The sequence below is a fragment of the Rhinopithecus roxellana genome, chromosome 2 (assembly GCF_007565055.1).
Source record: "Rhinopithecus roxellana isolate Shanxi Qingling chromosome 2, ASM756505v1, whole genome shotgun sequence".
Classification (NCBI taxonomy): domain Eukaryota; kingdom Metazoa; phylum Chordata; class Mammalia; order Primates; family Cercopithecidae; genus Rhinopithecus; species Rhinopithecus roxellana.
Window position 1 is genome coordinate 40406004 of NC_044550.1, and position 15664 is coordinate 40421667.

Below are 15664 nucleotides of genomic sequence, written 5' to 3' on the forward strand. Positions count from 1 at the left end.
AAATATTTTCGTCCTTCATACACTTGGCAAAAAAAATAAGGGAGATCTGTGTTTTGCAAAATGGAATGATCTTCACAGTGTTAAACAAATACAACCAAACTACACAATAATGTATACAATGTGATACTTTTAAATTAAAATGCATAAATGGTTTTTATGCATTATAAGCATTAACACCGCTCCTCCAAACACTAGTTGCTTCTGAGGGAGAAGGAAAGGGACCAAGATTAGGTCATGATCAAACATGGTTTTAGTCTCTTTTTTTTTTTTTTTTTTTTTTACTAAAGTCATGTATTCATATGTTGTTTGTCTAATTGAAAATGCTTATTTCTTCTCTTGTTTTCATTCTGATAAATGTCTCTCAACGTTTAGCACATTAAGTCATTTGAGGAAACATATAGTTTTATATTAATTTATTTGCCTGTACTCTCAGAAGTAGGCATTTAAAAAATTATTATGTACTAGTAAATTCACTATACTTCTGTAAGATGCGGAGATACCTGCTGTTCAATATGAATTTATGGAATGTTTCTTGAGTTATATTTTTATTATGTATTTAGATTTCAAGAAGATCTGTTTGTTTTTATCTAGAGCTTTTATGTGACAGCTTCTTTAAGATACTTGTATACCTACCATAATCTCTTTTAAACTCTTAATTCTAGTACATTCCTAAGATATTTCTCATTCTAATCTTTGTAACCAGCTTCTCCTCCTTTAACAAAATTAGTCCATACCAAAAAAAATATTGCTTTCTTGTTGGGACTATGCTGTCTGTGGCTTTCTTCAAGGTATTCCATGGGTTGAAACCTCTCTGTTCAGACTTGTCTAACTAGTTTCATTTCAACTACTTGTAATTTGTTTCCTTATTTCTTTGAGCCGTAGACTTCTAATACATCTAGAGATGTCATATAGTTGATTAGAAAGTTGTGTTCAGTGAGTGCAGACCTGCAAGATCATATTCTTCCTCCTGTACATGATGTATCGGTAAGTTCAGTTCTGTTTTATAGACGGCTTGTTTGCTGTACTATCAGTGGCCACATTCCTGATGTGTAGAGGACTGCTAGTGAGGTGTCTTTAGTGGATTCAATCTGCATTGGGTTTTTAAAAATTTCTGGAATTATTATAGCATCCTGGATTAATTAATTCCTCTCTGTGAAATCAATGTTTTTGCATAAAAATTGTTGGCATTATTTCATGTGGCCAAGTTCAATAGTTAAGATTTTAGAAAAGGCTAATGAAAAACTATATTACATTGTGTCCTAACTGGTTTTGATTTTTTGTGTCTGTGGAAGGAGGGTGTTTATGTGTTTTAAAACAAGCCTCTTTTCAGCAATATTGACAAAATTTAGCTTCTATAGCGTTTTCTCTTTTGCTGTGTTTACTTGTACTTTTGGTGGGTCCTTGTGGAACTAGTGCAGATTGAGAGGTAAATAGCTGCAGAGACACCTGCCTCTATCGTAGGAGACCCAGGGCTTCTATGTGGGAAAATGAGAAAATGAGCTCAATATTGAGAAAACATGCCTATTCACTACAATTCTTCCTATTACATTTTGAAGAAAAATACATAAATTATTTGGATATTGTTTTTCAAAATAGGGTATGCCATGTGCAAAGAATATGAAAAAATAAGATTCCTCGGCATAACTTTATATACAGTTAAAATAGTGATTTTAAACAGCCATGATGATAATAATATTTCACCATTGCTTAGATTTAAACTATTTTCAAAACATCTTTATGTATGTTATTTCCTTTAATAGCTAAGACAGCCTTGTGGCTAAGTAGAACAAGTATCGCAAGTATCGTTACCTCCCATTTTAAAGCAAGAAATTTGAGGGAAACAGAAGTTAGGGGACGTCTCCAGGTCTAGAGGGCTGTGGGAAGCCAGAATCATGGCTATAATTCCTTGGATTCTTCAACTCCTTAGAGTCCAGTCTTCCTTATCAGCTACTGCAGCCTGTCTGGGTGGCAAGGATTCCACTCGGTGAATTTCAGAGATGGTAATTTGATACGAGATTGGTCACTAAGTTAGTGAACTTCACTAGGCTTCCTTCCCCATTTATAAAATGCATGTTTGCATCAGTCCCTCAGTAACCACATAGTAATTGACAAAAAGTCTCTTGAGACCCTCAGCAAGGGTCTTCAGTGCCTCAAACATAACCAGCACTCCATAAATATTTGTTGAACAAATGAATGGGCAAGCAGATGTAAAATATCTAGCATTAATGTTTTACTGTTTAAAAAATATTTTAAAAATTAATATTTTACTATTAAATTATTGAAGTATATTGAATGTGAAAATGCATATCCATGTTTATAGAATCATGATATTGTAAAACAGGATTTTCAGTTTTTCATATTTCATATTCTCCAAATCATTCTTTTAAAATATGAAACTCATGGGCACAAAAAGTGTCCTTTTCTATGAACATTAATATATTTATAGGAGTGTTTGAAGCTTAGGGAAGTAAGTTACAAGGGTAGAATCAGTGGTCAATGCCATTGTTCCAGACATCAGTGAGACCTGCTGGTAAAGAAAGGAAACAGGCTGGGTGTGGTGGCTCATGCCTGTAATCCCAGCACTTTGGGAGGCTGAAGCAGGCAAATCACTTAAGGCTAGAATTTAGAGACCAGCCTGGCCAACATAGTGAAACCCCATCTCTACTAAAAATACAACAATTAGCTTGGCATGGTGGCGCATGCACTTGTAGGCTCAGCTACTTGGGCGGGTGAGGCAAGAAAATCACTTGAACCCGGAAGTCGGAGGTTGCAGTGAGCTAAGATCATGCCACTACACTCTAGCCTGGGCAACAGAACAAGACTCTGTCTCAAGAAAAAAAAAAAAAGAAAAGAAAAGAAAAAGAAAGGAAATGGTGGGAAACATTGAATGGTTATGGTTTCTTTAAGCCAAATTCATGCAATATTAATTTAGGATTTGGAAGATTTGCAGGAGATGTCACATCACACAAACAGGTAGGCTTAAGAATTGAGGCAAAGCAGATGGTTAATAATTACTACAATACCCTATGTCTCATCTACAGTCATTCTACAATATGTTCTACAGTCATGCTTGCCATTCTTACTTCTCCATTAACAAGAAACACAATGTGGAAGCCTTGTCAAATATATTCGATTCGTATGCTTGCTCTTTCTGCTATCATGAACCTTGGATCTCTTCTCTATGGGTTCTGTTACTCTCTTTTCTGTATTGCAGGGATTCTTTCTGTTTTGGTGTAAATCTCTGTTTGAATTTTCCTTTAGGAATACCCATACACCTACTTTTTCCTACACTTTTGTTAATTGAATGATTCACTCACTTAAGTACCTCAATTATCTTTCTTACAAAAGATAAAATACCAAATGACTTCTTCAGGTGAGATTCTTATCCTGTTCCCGGAAGTCTGGCATCTCTCTTTTCCCATAGCTCTTTATTTTCAGTATTGTTTAATAAATGCAAAAAATCAGAATTCTCTTCCTCATCACATTTAGAGAAAAAGACAGTCCCGGGCAGGTCCTTTGTAAGCTTTCATGTTTTATATTTTAATTTCACTTCAGATGATTGCTTTAATCAACTTTTAATTTGTCATGAGAATTTCCTAATATATTCTAAATTTATACCTTCAGAATTAAAAATAGCAAACTCTCCATGTTAGTTACTAGATACTAAACTTGTTATAAATTACCAATTAAATATTACTTTTTAGGCTAGTTTTCAGCAAACTCATAGTGCTTACTATAAATAAGCATTCAAACTATAATACACATTACATTACATTGGTGTATTTAATTCTCTCAGCAATCCTATGATTTAGGTAATATTATCTCCATTTTATAGGTGAAGAAAGTAGCCCAATATCACAAGCCAATAAGTGGAGGAGCTGGAATTTCAATCTGAACAATAGAGTCAGAGCCTGAGTTTATCTAATAGGGTAACTTAACTGTCTTTCTTTCTTTTTAGTAATTTCTAAGAGAAGAATAACTGTTTTTTAATTTAATTTAATTTTAATATCAACTTTTATTTTAGCTATAGTGGATACATCTGCAGGTTTGTTACACAGATACATTGCAAGTGGGCATAGCACCCAACAGGTAGATTTTCCACCTATGCCCTCCTCCCAACCTTCTCTCTCTAGTAGTCTGCAGTGTCCATTATTCCCATGTTTATGTCTATGTGTGCTCAATGTTTATCCCCCACTTATAAGTGAGAACATGTCTTATTTGGTTTTCAGTTCCTGCATTAGTTTGCTTAGGACTATGGCCTCCAACTTCATCTATGTTGCTGAAAGGACATGACTTCATTTTTCACAGCTGCATAGTATTCCATGGTTTATATGTATGACATTAAAAAATTTTTTTTATTATTATACTTTAAGTTCTATGGCACATGTGCATAACATGCAGGTTTGTTACATATGTATACTTGTGCCATGTTGGTGTGCTGCATCCATCAACTCGTCAGCACCCATCAACTCATCATTTACATCAGGTATAACTCCCAATGCAATCCCTCCCCCGCCTCACTCTCCCCATAATAGGCCCCGGTGTGTGATGTTCCCCTTCCTGAGTCCAAGTGATCTCATTGTTCAGTTCCCACCTATGAGTGAGAACATGTGATGTTTGGTTTTCTGTTCTTCTGATAGTTTGCTGAGAATGATGGTTTCCAGCTTCACCCATGTCCCTACAAAGGACATAAACTCATCCTTTTTTTATGGCTGCATAGTATTCTATGGTGTATATGTGTCACATTTTCTTAATCCAGTCTGTCACTGATGGACATTTGGGTTGATTCCAAGTCTTTGCTATTGTGAACAGTGCCGCAATAAACATACGCGTGCATGTGTCTTTATAGCAGCATGATTTATAATCCTTTGGGTATATACCCAATAATGGGATGGCTGGGTCATATGGTATTTCTAGTTCTAGATCCTTGAGGAATTGCCATACTGTTTTCCATAATGGTTGAACTAGTTTACAGTCCCACCAACAGTGTAAAAGTGTTCCTATTTCTCCACAACCTCTACAGCACCTGTTGTTTCCTGACTTTCTAGTGATTGTCATTCTAACTGGTGTGAGATGGTATCTCATTGTGGTTTTGATTTGCATTTCTCTGATGGCCAGTGATGACGAGCATTTTTTCATGTGTCTGTTGGCTGTATGGATGATGTCCTTCTTTTGAGAAGTGTCTGTTCATATCCCTTGCCCACTTTTTGAAGGGGTTGTTTTTTTCTTGTAAATTTGCTTGAGTTCTTTGTAGGTTCTGGATATTAGCCCTTTGTCAGATGAGTAGATTGCAAAAATTTTCTCCCATTCTGTAGGTTGCCTGTTCACTCTAATGGTAGTTTCTTTTACTGTGCAGAAGCTCTTTAGTTTAATTAGATCCCATTTGTCAATTTTGGCTTTTGTTGCCATTGCTTTTGGTGTGTTAGACATGAAGTCCTTGTCCATGCCTATGTCCTGAATGGTATTACCTAGGTTTTCCTCTAGGGTTTTTATGGTATTAGGTCTAACATTTAAGTCTCTAATCCATCTTGAATTAATTTTCATATAAGGAGTAAGGAAAGGATCCAGTTTCAGCTTTCTACTTATGGCTAGCCAATTTTCCCAGCACCGTTTATTAAATAGGGAATCTTTTCCCCATTTCTTGTTTTTCTCAGGATTGTCAAAGATAAGATGGCTGTAGATGTGTGGTATTATTTCTGAGGACTCTGTTCTGTTCCATTGGTCTATGTATCTGTTTTGGTACCAGTACCATGCTGCTTTGGTTACTGTAGCCTTGTAGTATAGTTTGAAGTCAGGTAGCATGATGCTTCTAGCTTTGTTCTTTTGGTTTAGGATTGTCTTGGCAATGTGGGCTCTTTTTTGGTTCCATATGAACTTTAAAGTAGTTTTTTTCCAATTCTGTGAAGAAACTCATTGGTAGCTTGATGAGGATGGCATTGAGTCTATAATTAACTTGGGCAGTATGGCCATTTTCACGGTACTGATTCTTCCTATCCATGAGCATGGTATGTTCTTCCAATTGTTTGTGTCCTCTTTTATTTCACTGAGCAGTGGTTTGTAGTTCTCCTTGAAGAGGTCCTTCACATCTCTTGTAAGTTGGATTCCTAGGTATTTTATTCTCTTTAAAGCAATTGTGAATGGAAGTTCATAACTGATTTGGCTCTCTGTTTGTCTGTTACTGATGTATAAGAATGCTTATGATTTTTGCACATTGATTTTGTATCCTAAGACTTTGCTGAAGTTGCTTATCAGCTTAAGGAGATTTTGGGCTGAGATGATGGGGCTTTCTAAATATACACTCATTTCATCTGCAAACAGGGACAATTTGACTTCTTCTTTTCCTAATTGAATACCCTTTATTTCTTTCTCCTGCCTGATTGCTCTAGCCAGAACTTCCAACACTATGTTGAATAGGAGTTGTGAGAGAGGGCATCCCTGTCTTGTGCCAGTTTTCAAAGGGAATGCTTGCAGTTTTTGCCCATTCAGTATGATATTGGCTGTGGGTTTGTCATAAATGGCTCATATTATTTTGAGATACGTCCCATCAATACTGAATTTATTGAGAGTTTTTAGCATGAAGGGCTGTTGAATTTTCTCAAAGGACTTTTCTGCATCTATTGAGATAATCATGTGGTTTTTGTCTCTGGTCCTATTTATATGCTGGATTACGTTTATTGATTTGCGTATGTTGAACCAGCCTTGCATCCAAGGGATGAAGCCCACTTGATGACGGTGGATCAGCTTTTTGATGTGCTGCTGGATTCGGTTTGCCAATATTTTATTGGGGATTTTTGCATCCATGTTCGTCAGGGATATTGGTCTAAAATTCTCTTTTTTTGTGGTGTCTCTGTCAGGCTTTGGTATCAGGATGATGCTGGCCTCATAAAATGAGTTAGAGAGGATTCCCTCTTTTTCTATTGACTGGAATAGTTTCAGAAGGAATGGTGCCAGCTCCTCCTTGTACATCTGGTAGAATTTGACTATGAATCCACCAGGTCTTGGAGGTTTTTTGGTTGGTAAGCTATTAATTATTGTCTCAATTTCGGAGCCTGTTATTGGTCTATTCCGAGGTTCAACTTCTTCCTGGATTAGTCTTGGGAGGGTGTATGTGTCGAGGAATTTATCCATTTATTCTAGGGTTTCTAGTTTATTTGCATAGAGGTGATTTTAGTATTCTCTGATGGTAGTTTGTGTTTCTGTGGGATCGCTGGTGATATCCCCTTCATCATTTTTTATTGCGTTTATATGATTCTTCTCCCTTTTCTTCTTTATTGGTCTTGCTAGCGGTCGATCAATTTTGTTGATATTTTCAAAAAACCAACTCCTGGATTCATTGATTGCTTTGGAGGGTATTTTGTGTCTCTATCTCCTTCAGTTCTGCTCTGATCTTAGTTATTTCTTGCCTTCCGCTAGCTTTTGAATGTGTTTGCTCTTGCTTCTCTAGTTCTTTTAACTGTGATATTAGAGTGTCGATTTTAGATCTTTCTAGCTTTCTCTTGTGGACATTTAGTGCTATAAATTTCCCTCTACACACTGCTTTAAATGTGTCCCAGAGATTCTGGTATGTTGTGTCTTTGTTCTCATTGGTTTCAAAGAACATCTTTATTTCTGCCTTCATTTCATTATGTACCCAGTAGTTATTCAGGAGCAGGTTGTTCAGTTTCCATGTAGTTAAGCGGTTTTGATTGAGTTTCTTAATCCTGAGTTCTAGTTTGATTGCACTGTGGTCTGAGAGACAGTTTGTTATAATTTATGTTCTTGTATATTTGCTGTGGAGTGCTTCACTTCCAATTATGTGGTCAATTTTGGAATAAGTGTGATGTGGTGCTGAGAAGAATGTATATTCTGTTGATTTGAGGTGGAGAGTTCTGTAGATGTCTATTAGATCTGCTTGGTGCAGAGTTGAGTTCAATTCCTGGATATCCTTGTTAACTTTCTGTCTCGTTGATCTGTCTAATGTTGACAGTGGGGTGTTGAAGTCTCCCATTATTACTGTATGGGAGTCTAAGTCTCTTTGTAAGTCTCTAAGGACTTGCTTTATGAATCTGGGTGCTCCTGTATTGGGTGCATATATATTTAGGATAGTTAGCTCTTCTTGTTGAATTGATCCCTTTACCAATATGTAATGGCCTTCTTTGTCTCTTTTGATCTTTGATGGTTTAAAGTCTGTTTTATCAGAGACTAGGATTGCAACCCCTGCTTTTTTTTGTTCTCCATTTGCTTGGTAGATCTTCCTCCATTCCTTTATTTTGAGCCTATGTGTGTCTCTGAATGTGAGATGGGTCTCCTGAATACAGGAAATTGATGGGTCTTGACTCTTTATCCAGTTTTCCAGTCTGTGTCTTTTAATTGGACCATTTAGTCCATTTACATTTAAGGTTAATATTGTTATGCGTGAACCTGATGCTGTCATTATGATATTAACTGGTTATTTTGCTCGTTAGTTGATGCAGTTTCTTCCTAGCCCTGACGGTCTTTACATTTTGGCATGTTTTTGCAATGGCTGGTATTGGTTGTTCCTTTCCATGTTTAGTGCTTCCTTCAGGGTCTGTTGTAAGGCAGGCCTGGTGGTGACAAAATCTCTAAGCATTTGCTTATCTGTAAAGGATTTTATTTCTCCTTCACTTATGAAACTTAGTTTGGCTGGATATGAAATTCTGGGTTTAAAATTCTTTTCTTTAAGAATGTTGAATATCAGCCCCCACTCTCTTCTGGCTTGTAGAGTTTCTGCTGAGAGATCTGCTGTTAGTCTGATGAGCTTCCCTTTGTGGGTAACCTAACCTTTCTCTCTGGCTGCCCTTAACAGTTTTTCCTTCATTTCAACTTTGGTGAATCTGACAATTATGTGTCTTGGAGTTGCTCTTCTTGAGGAGTATCTTTGTGACATTTTAAAAAACCGAAATCCACTATTGATGGGCACCTAGGTTGATTGCATGTCTTGCTATTGTGAATAGCACAGCAATAACATATAAGTGCACATGTCTTTTAGGTATAATGATTTGTTTTTCTTTTGGTATATACCTAGTAATGGGATTGTTGTGTTAAACAGCTCTGTCCTAAGTTCTTTGAGAAATCTCCAAACTGCTTTTCATTGTGGCTGAACCAGTTTACATTCCCACTAAAAGTGTATAAAAATTCCCTTTTCTCTGCAGCCCTACCAGCAACTGCAGTTTTTTGGCTCTGTAATAGTAGCCATTCTAACAGGTGTGAGAGAGTATTTCTCTGATGATTAGTAAGGTTGAGCATTTTTTCATGTTTGTTGGCCACTTGCATGTCTTCTTTTAAGAAGTGTCTGTTCATATCTTTTGCCCATTTTTAATGGGGTTATTTGTTTTTTGCTTGTTGATTTAAGTTTTTCATAGATTCTAGGTATTAGACCTTTGTCAGATGCATGGTTTTTGAATATTTTCTCTGATTCTGTAGATTGTCTGTTTACTCTGTTTATAGTTTCTTTTGCTGTGCAGATACTCTTTAGTTTAATTAGGTCTCACTTATCAATTTTTGTTTTGTTGCAATTGTTTTTGGAGACTTCACCAAAAATTCTTCACCAGGGTTGATGTTAAGAAGGTTATTTGCTAGGTTTTCTAGAATTTGAGTAAAATATTCCCAATACTAGTCAATCCATAAGGTTCTGTCTATAGTTAATGAATTGAAATAATGTGCTTATCATTCAGATGTAAAAGCTGATTTGTAGCAACCTTTTCTTGATTTGTTTAGTTTCTTTTCCAAATGTCTGCCTGTATTAGTCCATTTTCATGCTGCTGATAAAGACATACCTGAGACTGGGCAATTTACAAAAGATAGAGATTTAATGGACTCACAGTTCCATATGGCTGGGGAGGTCTCACAACCATGGCAGAAGGTGAAAGGCGTGATTGTCTTTCTTATACAGTGGCAGACAAAGGAAAAGAGCTTTTGCAGGGAAACTCCTCCTTATAAAACCATCAGATTTTGTGAGACTTATTCATTATCACAAGAATAACATGGGAAAGATCTGTCCTCATGATTCAATTACCTCCCATCAGGTTCCTCCCATGACACGTGGGAATTATGAGAGCTACAATTCAAGATGAGATTTGGATGGGGACACAGCCAAACCATATCATTTTACCCCTGGCCCCACCCAAATCTCATGTCCTCACATTTTAAAACCAACCATGCCTTTCATCAGTCCTCCAAAGTCTTAACTGATTTCAGCATTAACTCAAAAGTCCACAGTCTCATCTGAAACAAGGCAAGTCCCTTCCACCTATGAGCCTGTAAAATCAAAAGCAAGTTAGTAACTTCCTAGACACAACAGAGGGACAGGCACTGGATAAATAGAACCATTTCAAATCAGAGAAATTGGCCAAAATAAAGGGGCTAAATGCCCCATACAAGTCTGAAATCCAGCAGAGCAGTCAAATCTTAAAGCTCCAAAATGATCTCCTTTGGTTCCATGTCTCAAATGCAGGTCACACTGATGCAAAAGGTGGGTTCCCATGGCCTTGGGCAGCTCCAACCTTATGGCTTTGCAGGGTACAGTCTCCCTCCTGGCTGCTTTCATGGGCTGGTGTTGAGTGTCTGTGGCTTTTCCAGGTACATGGTGAAAGCTGTCAGTGAATCTACCATTCTGGGGTCTGGAGGACAGTGGTCCTCTTCTTACAGCTCCATTAGGCAGCACTCCAGTAGGGACTCTGTGAGGAGGCTTTGACTCAATAGTTCCCTTCTGCACTTCCCTAGCAGAGGTTCTTCATGAATGCCCCACTCCTGCACCAAACTTCTTCCTGGACTTCCAGGCATTTTCATACATCCTCTGAAATCTAGGTGGAGGTTGCCAAACCTCAATTCTTGATTTCTGTGTACCTGCAGGCTCAACCCCACATGGAAGCTGCCAAGGCTTGGGACTTGCACCTTCTGAAGCCACGACCCAAGCTGTAGCTTGGCCTCTTTTAGTCACAGCTAGAGCAACTGGGACACAGAGCAACAAGTCCCTAGAGTGCACATAGCAAAGCGACCCTGGACCTGTCCACGAAACTATTTTTCCTCCTAGGTCTCCAGGCCTGTGATGGGAGGGGCTGTCTTGAAGACCTCTGACATGCCCTCGAGACATTTTCCCCATGTCTTGGTGATTAACATTCGTCTCCTCATTACTTATGAAAATGTCTGCAGCCAGCTTGAATTTCTCCTCAAAAAATGGGATTTTCTGTTTCATCACATTGTCAGGATGCAAATTATCTGAACTTTAATGTTCTGTCTTCCTTATAAAACTGAACGCCTTAATAGCACCCAAGTCACCTTTTGAATGCTTTGCTGCTTAGAAATTTCTTTCGTCAGATACCCTAAATCATCTCTCCCAAGTTCAAAGTTCCACAAATCTCTAGGGTAGGGCAAAATGCCACCAGCCTCTTTGCTAAAACATAACAAGGGTCACCTTTGCTCTGGTTCCCAACAAGTTCCTTATCTCCATCTGAGACCATCTCAGCCTGGATTTCATTGTCTAGATCACTATCAGGTTTTTGTTCAAAGCCATTTAACAACTCTCTAGGGAGCTCCAAACTTTCCAAAATTTTCCTGTCTTCTTCTGAGCCCTCCAAACTGTTCCAACCTCTGCCTATTATCCAGTTTCAAAGTTGCTTCCACATGTTCAGGTGTCTTTTCAGTGGCACCCCATTCTGTTGGTACCAATTTACTGTATTAGTCCATTTTCACAGTGCTGATAAAGACATACCCAAGACTGGGCAATTTACAAAAGAAAGAGATCTAATGAACTCATAGTTCCTTGTGGCTGGGGAGGCCTCAAATCATGGCAGAAGATGAAAGAGCTTGTGCAGGGAAATTCCCCCTTATAAAACCATCAGATCTCATGAGACTTATTCACTATCATGAGAATTGCATGGGAAAGAGCCACACCCATGATTCAATTACCTCCCATTGGGTCTCTCCCATGACACAGCAGGTGGGAATTGTAGGAGGTACAATTCAAGATAAGATATGGGTAAGGACACAGCCAAACTGTATCACTGCCATATAAGGAATAATATTTGATAGATAAAGAGAGAGGATGACAGAAATGTGTATAAAGTAGTTGGAAACCTAGTTTGTAAGAATTTATGATCAGATAAGCATATGATTCCACAGTGGGTGATGATTCATTTGTAACACATCGACAGCTACCATTTATTATACACTTACTAAATTTGAATCATTTTGTGCACATTATCTCATTTATTCCTTACAATCTTCATGTGAGTTAGTCCCTATGCCTGCCTTATTTATAGGGGGAAAAAGTTGCCTCAGATCACAGAGTTACTGGACATTAAACTGAAGCTATCCATATCTTCCTATTCCCAACAGATTCATAGATATGTTTCTGAAATATCTCTGGCAATGACAAGAAATTGACCCACTGGAGATATGAAAGTAATATAAGCAAGACCTGAATATACACTATTAAAGGCTTTTTTACAACATTATCAAGGTGATCTGGTTACAAACAGAACAGATCATTTTGAAGTGAGACAAATAAGTCCTTCCCTTACCTTATCTCTGCCACTTGTGTTGTTTTTCCTCTCTGAATCCGTTTCCTCATTAGTAAAATGGTAATAATAAAGCCTACCACATCAAGCTGTAGCAACAATTACATGAGATCACCTATATGACAACTCCTGACCCAGAGTAGGACTTATGCTAGAGTCCTTCATTTACTCATTTCATGGCTTTACATCTCTAGGTAGTATTTATTATCATCAATTTACAGGGGAGAAAACTGAAATTCAGAGAGGTTTTATAAACTCAAGATACATGCTAGAGTCATAAGCAAGGACTGACACCAAAGTCTACTGACCTTAAAAGGCAGTTTCATATCTGCAATACCAAGATGCCTATAGAAGGTCTCTTTTTTAAAAATCTTAAACTCTCCTTTTTTTTTGTTAATGCAATGGAAATTTGTTATTTGTGTTATTTTAAATATTTACAGAAAATAAGTTTACAATGCTTCATTATTTTCAATGTCATAGCACAGCTTGAGACTAAAGTATTAAATATTGTACCATGAATTGCATGAGGGTAGAGAAACCATGTTTTATTCATCCCTGCCTCCCTAAGCCAAACATGACATCTAAAATACAGTAGAGGCCCACTAAAACATTGTGGGAAACAAAAATGGGTGGATAAGTGGACGGATGGATGGATGGATAGATGGACAGTTGAATGGATCCTGAGACAGACAAAAGAAAGGACAAAGAAGAAATCATAAATATTGTAATGGCTGGTAAATTCATAGAAGTAGTTTGTTAAGTCATATTTACATTGTACAGGACCCTGACACAGGCATTTGAATACAAACAATTCCTTTTGCACACAGGCATATCATTTCAACATGATCCTTAACCGCCAACCTGATATATACCTTACAAACTTTTGTAGGTGATTCTGCACCTAGTGCCAAAACATGTTAAAGCTAAGTGTGCATACACACATGTACATACATAAACACACACGCACATACACACTGCATAATGTTAAGCATTACATACCTTTTCTAGAAAAGTAGAACATTCTGTAATAAGTTTTACTTTGTGGCTCAACCCTTTAATCAATTTTTAATAGTGTACTAATTAAATAGCATCTTCCTTTTATTATGTCATTCTAGGCCACACTGGAGTACACTTTTTGTTGGTTAATGTTGCATTAAAAATATTCTGGTACTTCCTGATACCTTACCTAACTAAACTCCCTCATATGGGACAACTCCAAGATGATCTTAAAATCCAAAATGCTACTGTCATCAAAATTACATACAAAATATATCCTCACACGAAAATGCTCATTTTCTCAGTATGGCAGATTTCTATCAAGTATGTAATAATAATAACAATAAAAAGAATGATAACATCTCACATTTATATATTATTTACTCTATGTAGGTTACATTTAATATGTATTCATGCATTTAATCTTCATATAAATCCTATGAGATAGGTATCAATTTTATTTGCATTTTACAAATGGAAGAACTAAGACACAAAAGGGTCAAATGCTTTGCCTCACATTGCAAAGCTAGCAAGTGGCCAACTGGGACTTGAACTCAAGCAGTCTGGCTCCAGATATTGGCTCTTATTGTTAATGCTGTACCACTCCCAATTAGAAGTCAGTTCACTCACGTCACATTAATTTAAACTAATATGTGACTGTGCTGTATCATTAATTCAAAGTCTAAGTTCAGTGCTATTGAAGAAAGCCTCTGCAGCTATAAGCTAGGATGACAAAACTACATATTTTGCTAATATCTCAAGGTGAGAGGGAGTTAAATAAATACCAGTCATAGTTCAGGATACAGCTAGAGAGGGATCATTAACTGAATGAGGGCAGGGAGATCTAGAAGGGATAAGAAATTGAAATTAATTTCACTGATTAGTGTTGGATGGACGCTAGAGGAAAGGCAGGGCAATAGGAACCTGTAGGAACTCCAGCCCGAGAGGCCAGATGTGATCAACAGTGAGTATCTGTGTGCTTGTCCCGGGGATGAATTATACATCCATGGGGAACCCAGGAAAGGTGTTCTCAATCACCTTCAGCCTCGATCTCCTCGGTTATGCTTTAATTTTTCCCTTTTTCTGTTTTGTTTTGGTTAGTTTGCTTAATTTCTGTCCCTGGGACCAGGATGAAGGCATTTTTTTAGGCAGGTGAGGAAATGACATATTTTCTTTTCTTGGCTCCTAACTTGCCTTCCCTGAGTTCCCCAAACTCAGCTCAGCCTAAATCTCTTCATCATTTTCCACAGAGAATTACATTTGGTCTGGATTCACAGTGGTATTTTATTTGATGTTGCAATTCCCTCTTTGCTGCACCTCACCCCTACTCATATCTGGGAGTTAGAGGCAGAAGGAATAGAAAATGTTTTCTTTGTTTCTTCCTCTTCTGTTGACCTATCTGACCATGAGATATCCCATGAGAATATATCTAGAACCACCTTTTCGAAATCCTTTTTTTTTTTTTTTTTTTTTTTTTTGGTCGAGACAGAGTTTCACTCTTGTTGCCCAGGCTGGAGTGCAATGGTGCGATCTCGGCTCACCACAACCTCTGCCTCCTGGGTCCAAGCAATTCTTCTGCGTCAGCCTCCCCAGTAGCTGGAATTACAGGCATGCACCACCACACCTGGCTAATTTTGTATTTTTAGTAGAGAAGGGGTTTCTCCCCACATTGGTCAGGTTGGTTTCGAACTCCCGACCTCACATGATCCGCCCACCTTGGCCTCTCAAGGTGCTGGGATTACAGGCATGAGCCACCATGCCTGGCCCCAAGAAATACTTTTTTACCACCATCCCAGTAGAGATGGGATTAAAAAGTATATTTGGAAAACTTTTATTCCAATCTAATTCAACCAGTAGTTTTCAAGTCTGTAAGAGCTAGGTGGTGTATTAGGCCCTGGAGTTGTATTAGTTCTCAGATATATTTAAAAAACACTAAGAAAAGCTGCTCATCTTTAATCTCATTTGAAACCATTAAAGGCGCTAAGATTTGCATAAGTGAGGATTCCATTTAACTTTATTTAAACCAGGGATCCCCAAGTCCTGGGCTGCAGATCTGCAGATCTGTACCAGTTCATGGCCTGTTAAGAACTAGGCAGCACAGCACTAAGCAGGAGGTAAGCAGTAGGCAAGTGAGCATTACCACCCAAGCT

At 37.8% G+C, this 15664-nt stretch overlaps 1 protein-coding gene across 1 annotated transcript in view; it reads left to right on the top strand.

The window, feature by feature from the left end:
- Nucleotides 1-837: 837 nt before the first annotated feature.
- The window catches only part of TMPRSS11A (transmembrane serine protease 11A), a 61729-nt gene continuing 46902 nt past the window's right edge, over nucleotides 838-15664 (top strand). Inside the window, exon 1 of the mRNA XM_010365548.2 lies at nucleotides 838-984. Coding sequence (XP_010363850.2) covers nucleotides 974-984 — 11 coding nt within the window. The 5' untranslated portion in view covers nucleotides 838-973. The remainder of the gene's footprint in view (nucleotides 985-15664) is intronic.